Source organism: Lichenostomus cassidix, chromosome 3 (assembly GCF_008360975.1).
Source record: "Lichenostomus cassidix isolate B80296 chromosome 3, HeHo_3.0, whole genome shotgun sequence".
Lineage (NCBI taxonomy): Eukaryota > Metazoa > Chordata > Aves > Passeriformes > Meliphagidae > Lichenostomus > Lichenostomus cassidix.
Window position 1 is genome coordinate 54,234,785 of NC_139483.1, and position 8,751 is coordinate 54,243,535.

The 8,751-nt window shown below is 43.1% G+C and overlaps 1 protein-coding gene across 2 annotated transcripts; it reads right to left on the minus strand.

Annotated features, from left to right (window-relative positions):
* Positions 1-1,216: 1,216 nt before the first annotated feature.
* On the minus strand, positions 1,217-8,501 carry VIP (vasoactive intestinal peptide). Of its 2 annotated transcripts, XM_085055824.1 has the most exons (7): positions 8,293-8,501; positions 7,744-7,865; positions 5,918-6,058; positions 5,429-5,533; positions 3,784-3,903; positions 3,016-3,124; positions 1,217-1,520 (listed from the first exon to the last, which is right to left on the minus strand). In XM_085055824.1, the coding sequence occupies exons 2-7, from the start codon at positions 7,854-7,856 to the stop codon at positions 1,512-1,514; spliced, it is 597 nt and encodes a 198-aa protein (XP_084911950.1). In that variant the 5' UTR covers positions 7,857-7,865; positions 8,293-8,501; the 3' UTR covers positions 1,217-1,511. The 2 variants fall into 2 exon arrangements, with proteins under 2 accessions (XP_084911950.1, XP_084911951.1); XM_085055825.1 differs by lacking the exon at positions 5,429-5,533 and having other exon boundaries at positions 8,293-8,487.
* Positions 8,502-8,751: the final 250 nt, after the last annotated feature.

Consider the following 8,751-nt stretch of genomic DNA (forward strand, 5'->3'; position numbering starts at 1 on the left):
ATGTTCTTAATATGATAGGAATTGGGGGTGGAAAACCACTTTTCAAAAGATGACTTCAAAATTATGTCTTTTGTGAAAATATAACTTTTGTGAACCATTCATTGGCTTAGGCTAAAATAGATTCTGTCAAGGCTAGATAGAAATAGCAATATTAGCATCTGATCTGTGAAAGCTGGTTTTCTGTTGACATGCAGTTGCCAATATTCAAAAAAACTGCAAATCAGAGGGCTACATATTTATGAGAACTAGTCTTCATAAATCTCAGATTTTATCAAGTTAGAACTTTCTTTCTAAATGAGAACAGTAAACTTGCAAGTTAAACTTGCAAATCAGTTTTATCACTGTCTATGTGTGCCTATGTAGGATTTATAAATATACTTGAAATTCCAAATTGAGCTTGTAAGTAGGTCTGATAAGTTTTTCTACTTTCTACATCAGTGCTGCAAATCAAACAGCTGCAAATTTCCAGCTCCATAGTCATCTATGATAACAGAAAGCTACAGAAAAGGGGATTGGAGGTTTATTTTCTTGTCTTTCTAAAATAATATAGCAAAAGTCAGTTAAAAATATTACCTTCCCCTATGACTGTAGTAGAGACAGCACTTACTGGGACCTCTACTGTTCCAGGTAGCTGTAGCACTGATTCAAACCAGTAATAGCTTGCCATGATAATAAAATGATTTATTGTCTGCATATTCTGTAAATTACATTCATTCTGAAAAAATAGTAAACTGTCTTCAGATCTATTTTATATATAAGCAATAGTTTCATCATCAAAGCTACAGACAATTAAATATAGAATAACTGATGACTTTAGGCATCAAACAAGTCAAGGGGATTGCATTCTTCCAGCATTTTGTCGGCTCCAGAGCACACGAAACACAACTGAAAATAAAGGAAACATTTCTGGTCTTAATATAATTTGTATGTTGTGAAATATAAAAATGTGAACAGGAAGGAAAGACGCTGCTAGAGGTCAAAAAAATATTTAATTCTTACTCATTTTTTTTAGTTGCTTAGTAAACTGCTAGAAAAGCATTCCCTTTTGCTTGGCAATCACCTTCAGAGATCTTTGTAGAGCAGTTTTACACACTTTGCACATTCTTCTTCCTCATGTTTTTACATGTTGTTTATGAGGCTATCTGGAAATGTATCCTTATTATCATACATGTTTGTCACACCTAAAATAAGCCAATTAATTAGTCAAGATGGGCTATTTGCAGCTGCACACTCATTTTCAAATGAATTTATTGAAGTAAAGGATTTACAGCATATGGACTCACAGACTTCTCATGAGTTAAACTGGCATCCATATGTACAGCTTTCAGTAGAGAACTCTAGAGTAATATTTACAATGTAAATATCAACTTTTATTACATAAGAAACAAATATATCACAACTTTCACTTCACAACATATTTGTTCTGGTTTGATGACTAAAGTCATCTCTTTGAAATACTATGTGGAACGCAAAAATAGCTTGTTCTTGTCATAGACTTTACCAGGTGTCCTTCAGAGGTCCTGAAAAGCAAAGGAGAAATGTGCTTTAGAAGTCACTTTTGTAAGCAGTGGCATCATGAGGTGTATAAGGGCACACAGCAGACAGTAAGTAACACTTGATATGAAACAATTGCTGCACTTGGGACTGACAAGCTGAGATGTGGCTGTTCACAGGAGTTTGGTGGGCATTACAGTCAGACAAGACTGTAGAGAAAAGCGTTGCTGCAGATTAGCCCACAGTGCAGAACTGCTCACTTTGAAAAAAAATTGAAACAGATACACAAGTTCAGGTTGCTCGTGCCACACTACATTAGCCACTGGGCACCACAGTAAAATGCCAAGCAGCAGTCAATATTGATTCACCTACAGGCAGATCTGCCTCATCAGTAAAGTCAATAAAAAAGGAAAGGACAGAAAATGTTTTCAGGAAGACATCTGCAACCTGCTGCACCGCTACTCTTTCTCCCTTAGTCAACGCCAGAACTTTGGAAGGTGCAAACCCAAGAGCAGGTTTTTTTTTTGCATTAATCTTATCCAGAAAGAACATTTCTTTCCAGAATCCCGTTGCTTAAAATTTTTTTAATTCCTCAAGGCACAAGCAATTTACGTAGTTTCTAACTTTACGGAACTTTGGAGGAAGTGCAACGTTTGTGGAAAGGAAAAGAACATTTTCTCATTTTGTTTCTGTCTTGAAAGTAAACAAAATTTGGAGAAATGTCTTTTCTTTTATCATCTCCAACCACCACTCCCCACACCCCGAAAAAGAAAAAAAAAAGAGTTTATCTTCAAGAATAGCCTTTTAATCTTTTTTCTTACTTGTGTTTGAGACGCAGCAATTTGATAATACACTTTCAAGAGTACCAAGCCAAATTCACTGCTATGTCACCCTTTCAACGCTATGTTCCTGCAAGTGTTGATGTAGAAGGGTTTATGTTTCAGTAAACCAAAGAGAAATAATGGTGATGATTTTACATAAAATAGTAGTAGCTAAATGGAAAACAGCATGTGCAAGATTTGCATGTCAAGTGCTTTCTTAATGCATAAGGTTCATGTTGCTGATGCTCGTAATTCTAGGGGCAAGTAACTCCTTTCTAATGAAAAAGATGTTAAACAAAATCTGCAGCATTTTTTTAATTAAAAGAAATATCCTCAAGTTTGTTCTCTGAAGAAATAATGATCTCTGTGATTTAAAATTAGTCAGTTCTGGTTTTATGCTGCAGTGCACACAGGCTGAAACACCCAGGTGAGTTAGGTGCATTATTAACAGTGCCATTTAATTAGGGGTTTTCAACAGCAGCAATCATGGGATAACTTAAAGCTTATTATTAAAATTATTATTTTATTCAGACACAATCTCTGTAGAAACATAAAGCTTTTCATGGAACATGACTCCCTTTCCTAGATGATTCCGATTTTCTGATAGGCCACACTTCATGTACACTCTTCACATAATTAATCCCATTTTATGGGTCAAGTCAAGTAACAGATAGCAAGAGGAAAGAAAATCTTTGCATACCAGTGGGAGGTGGCTCAGCAGCTCATCTACAGAATCATAGTTTTCTGAAAAGGATGGTTCAAGAAGTTCTGCTTCATCTCGAAGTTTAGCAGGGTTTAGCTCTTCCTGGCTGTTGTGGATCAGAAACAAGTTTTACTGCTCTCAGAAGAAAAAGCAAAGAAAGCAAAGCCTTCTTCTAACTGTAGATTCTGCACATTTTCTTACACCTATAGCAAAGTGCTATAAAACATATGAAATAGCATGTTTAATGAATAAAGAGACACACTTTTAAAAGTTGTCTAAGTGAGTGAATATACAAATGGAATACGAGGTCCACAAAAAACATATGCTAGCACTTCTCACCTACACTGATTAGGACATATGGTCCTTCAGGGACATCTATATTTTCATTTCACGTGTTTACATAGAGGCAAATTTTCAACAAATTTCATTATAAAATTGCTGTTCATGTTCCATAGCTCTGTGGATTTCACCCTTAAGAAGCTTGGTTTTGAAATAAAAACAATGTAAGAACATGTCGGAAGCTTTTTAAAATTGCCAGGTGCCATCTCCTATTTATTCTTTTATGCTAATCTGATTGTGGCGTCTGCTCCAGTCAGGAAGAAAATGTTGTCTGTATTTGACAACCATGCTATAAACTACGCTATCAAGTCATTAATGTTCAGTGCCTTTCGCTTGCCCTCCATGTATACATCCATGGATGTAAACATTTTCTGTCTTAATAACATAAAAGTATGGAAAAAATACATATTTGCTTTCTTGTAGTACCTTCTTTTTCCGGTTAAAACTGAATTTAAGTATTTCTTCACAGCCATCTGCTTTCGAAAGCGGCTGTAGTTGTCGGTGAAGAGAGCATCAGAGTGGCGCTTGACAGGACTGTCCTGGGAGCTGGCAATACAGCAATTACAAAGGAAGAATTAAGAGATTATATATTTTTAAAAGAAGATACCATTAAATCAGTGAACTAAGCTTTATGATGCTGATTAGCCTAATAAAATAAAGTTTTCATTTCAGCTTTCATTTCCAACTATGATTTTGGATCTTTCTTCTGTTGAAAAGAAGCCACTTCTTCCATTGCTTACCAAGCATTTTAATAACAAGGAATAAATTCAAAGGTTGGTATTCAGTCTTTTGGGGCACACTTTCCACTGGTGGATTTCTCAATTTTGCCATGGCCTATGCAATAAAGATAGACAACAATTTATAGAGTCCTTGTCCTAGGAGCTCTTCCAGATCAAGTGGTTAAGTGTGTATTTCATGACTCTCTCCAGCCTGTTCTCACACCCCAGGTTGCTCCTTTTAATAAACAATTTTATTCTGATTTCTAGCATTCCTGTGAATATATTGCAGTAAAATTCCAGGGTACAGCCTGGCTTAAGTTGCAATAAATTCTTATAGGACCTCATCATCATTGAACTCAGTGAAGGTGGAGTCTGCCACTGAGGAAAGTCAGAGTGCAGCACCACCTAAGTAGCTATAAATGCTTGTTCTAAGAAGGTTTCAGAAGACAAAACACACCTTGTGAAAACCAAAGCTGGAGGCCTTTCTTTCATGCACAATCTTGGGAAATGTCAGGGTGTTCTGTTCTAGATGGTCTGTGTTAGTTTATAGCATATGGGAAACTGGAACTGTATGTTCTGGAACAAAGGCAGCACTGGCATAAATGGAGGAACTGATTTTTACTCAGCTTTTGAGCATGTGAAGTAGGCATTCAGTGGCATTGTCATAGTGGCTCAGAAGTTGCTGCTTATGAGTTTGAAAACAAGAAAAGTATACAGTGATCCTACCCAGCACCCTGCGCCCATTAGTCTATTAATGTACTGGTCTGGAAGTTGCATCCAGACCCCTTATCTATGCATTTGCCTCATTCTTTCTTGAATCCTGCTGCAATACAGACCTCACAAACACCTGGCAATGTGTTCTACAGCAGAATAAAATTATTCCTTTACTATATTTTCTTTATATTTTATATATTTTACTATATATTTTCACTATAAACCAATAGTTTCTTGATTTCATTGTGCATTTCCCTGTTGTTAAGTACTGAGTAATGAATCATTTTGTATTTGCTTTTTCCACTCATCCACCAGCTAGCAAAAACATTACCAGAAATAAAGAATTAGCAAATCGGCATGATAATGATGATAATATTTCCAGTATATGTTATCCATGCTTTGTGCAGTGTCTGTTGCTCTCCCTCTCACAGCTGTGCCAGGAATAAATCATAACATACTCATTTAGTAAAATCACTAAATACTTAGGTAGGATTTTCAGCTCCCCCATAATTATATAAGCTTCCCTTTCATTATCTCTAAATCACAAAAAGGAGAACTTGGATACAGAAGGGTAAAAAAATTGCCAATGAAGCCAGCTAGGAAAAAAAAAAATCTGCCTAATGTAAGTGTCACCTCACCTAACTCGTTTTCTAATAAGCGAATGCAGATATCTCTTCACAGCAAGTTTAGCCAAAAGATGGCTGTAGTCACTGGTGAAAATTCCATCAGCTTGCCTTGCATTTCTGAAATGGACAATAAATAAACTCTACAATACAGCCTAGGTTCATGTAATGTTGATAACGTTAATTTTGTAAACATACTGCTTTTCTTAATTTATCTATTGTACATATTAAATGAAACTAATTTCATAAAACAACTTCCAGATTTTCACAACATACTTTTTTGCCCTTCCTGGCAAGTGACTGCATTCATCATGCCCGAATGGCAATACAATCAACATTTCCACCAACATCCCTACTGCTACCAGTACTCAAGCAGCGGCTGTGGGATCTTCTTCTGTAACTGAGTCTTCCTTTCCTCTTTCTCAGTTTGAAAACATGAATGGTTTTTTGGCAGAAATCAAGTAGCCCATCATTTTTTGTATTTATGATAATAAAGAAACTCACCTATCAATAATTCTGGACAGATCAAAATAGAATTTCTCATTTTCAGGTAGTGTGTTCTGCAAAATATCTGATTCTGATTTTAATGACCCACGGGCATGGTCAGGTTCACTGGCTCCATCAAATGGCATTCTGTTGCCCAATCTGTTGGAGAAAGAGACCATGTAAAGTGCAGCTAGCTGAGGACATGCAACACTTTACTGCAGCTTACATTCTGGTTTGTGTCAAAATGCACATCTACTTACTTCAGTCTGTGAGGCATTTCAAAAAAGTCTGGCTAAAACAGAACTCACTTCCAGGTAGAATCCATGCTTAATTGTAGATTAATTGACAAAACAGATCCTTCTCTCAAGTGCACATTTTCTAGATAAATGTTGTCATCGAATGCAATTTATTTCAGTGTATGTATGACAATCACAGCACAAGTGACAACCATGAAGCTTTTCCCAAAGAATATATTTTGTAAAAATGACGGATAGAATTAACAGCCTCTACCCAAGCAAACTGAAAACTGTTCCTGTGGTGTACTTACCTCCCAGTTAAGATTTATGATCAGCACTGAAATGCAGAATGATGCAGTTCTTAGGCCTTCTCCAAAGAAAGCAAATACACAAAGAACTTCAAACTAAGTGCAAAGTACAGTCATGTATATCTACATGTTTTTACTCTCTCGTGTTAGAAGCTTAGAAATGTGCACATTTAATCTCTTAAAATATATCATGGCAATTGCTCTGTATAAACGGATATACAGTTAGCTCACATTTTAGTAAACTGTGGTTTCTTATGATGTGTCATATTTTACCAAGGGCAGTCTAACTGCATAGCAGTAGCTTGGAATCAGATATTCCTTCTGGCTGCTCTTATGTTCTGTGGCAGAAAACAGGCTCCCACCACTGTAGACAAACCCTGTGTGCGATGATATGCAAAAATCACATACTAAAACAAAGACACACTACTGCCCTTGTAATTTTACAGTCACTATCAGCACCACTTAGGTATCTGACCCACGTAAATCTTCTGCCTGGTACAAGAAATGTCCAAAATTGCTGCGTAAAATGAACCGGCTCAAGTCACACCTTTTGGAAGTCAGTCACAGTGCTGTTTTGCTGCACTGGTTTTCATTGGTCCTTTTACACTTTATGTTCCTCTTACCCAAATGTAAACCGTACCATTCTGCCGTCTGATTTAATATAGCTGGATCACCGATAGCAACTTCAACCAGTTAAGCACGCAGGGCACAAAGCCTACACTCCGCTCCGTTCCCATGGACCCGCTCACGTTCCCGGGCTCACCCACATCCCACATCCTGCATCCCACATCCCGCATCACACATCCCGCGCTCACCGCCACCCAGCCCGTGGGGCAGCGCTGCTGCAGCCGCCCCGGGAGATGCGTGTGTGTCCCCGGGGCTGTCGCCGGGTGGGTTCGGCGGGCACGGAGCGGGACACGCCTGACCGCAGCCCCGCCGCGGGGATCCCTCGCACCCGCCCGGCGCTGGGCAAACCACCGACGGGAAGCGCCGCACTGAGCGCCCGTCGGGAGTGAGCAGCGAAGGACTGGCGCTTCTCGCAGCCCCTTCAGCCACCGGCGGGGGCCGGGCAGGCCCTGCGGGGCGGAGGGGAGCGGAGCGGGGCTGTGAGCGCGGAGCGGGGCTGTGAGCGCGGAGCGGAGCGGGGCTGTGAGCGCGGAGCGGAGCGGGGCTGTGAGCGCGGAGCGGGGCTGTGAGCGCGGAGCGGAGCGCGGAGCGGAACGGGGCTGTGGGCGCGGAGCGGGGCTGTGAGCGCGCAGCGGGGCTGTGAGCGCGCAGCGGAGCGCAGCGCGGCCCTTACCGCGGCACGGCAGGAAAGGCGGCACCCCGCGGGGGCAGCGCCCGCGCCCGCCAGCAGAGGGCGCTGAGGAGGGCGAGGGCGAGGAGGAGCGGGGAGGCGCCGCGGTGCTCCATGGCCGCCACCTGCGGAGGGAAGAGCGCAGCCGTCACCCACCGACCCGGCCCGCCCGCACCGCCGGCCCGCCACCGCGGCTTGCCGAGCGTCTGCCCCGGCCCCGCTCCCAACCCCGGTCCCTGTCCCGAGACACGCTGCCGGCCAGCAGAGTCGCGACGGCGGGGGAGCTGCCGGCGGTCAGGGAGGGCTGCACCCCCGAGGCTACCCCGGCCCGGTGCGAGGGACAGCGTGCCCGGGGCTCAGCCACTAGAGCGGTGACAAGGGAGGGTCCCGACCCGGGTGCCCCGGACTTTCAGAACCTCTCCCCGCTCCCCGACGGCCGGGACGCCTTCCCTGCAGGTCCGGGAGGGGAGAGGAGGAGCGGGGGTACAGGACGGGGACATCCTTCCTCATCCGCTGGGAAGTTGCCGCGGTGGCGAGGAGAAAGTTACTCACGGAGCCGCGAGTCCGTCGGAGGGTCTGGCTGGGCGGGCGCGGAGCGGTGCCGGGGGAGTGCGCCCTGCTCCGCTGCGCGGCTGCCGGGGCGGCGGCAGAGGGTGAGGAGGAGGAGGAAGATGAAGAGGAGAGCTCTGTCTCGCCGCACGCTCTGAGCTGCCCGCCGCGCCGCCGCGTTTTATAGCGTTTACACGTTTCTGCTTCCGAAGAAGCAATCACGTTACTGGAGAGACGTCACCCTTCCCAAGGGGACGGTCGCTTTGTTCAGGACAGTCAGAGACTTATATTTAACTCATGAGCAGTCGCGTACCCTACCTCTTCCCCCTTCCCCTCATCCCCCGCGGCCATTATTTGATTTATGTTAATGGCATAGTTTTGCGGGGACCGGAGCCCCGTCGGAGGGGATTCCGCCTCGCCAGGCGGGAGAGCAGGCGCCCGTCGGGGTCTGCAGGGGCACAG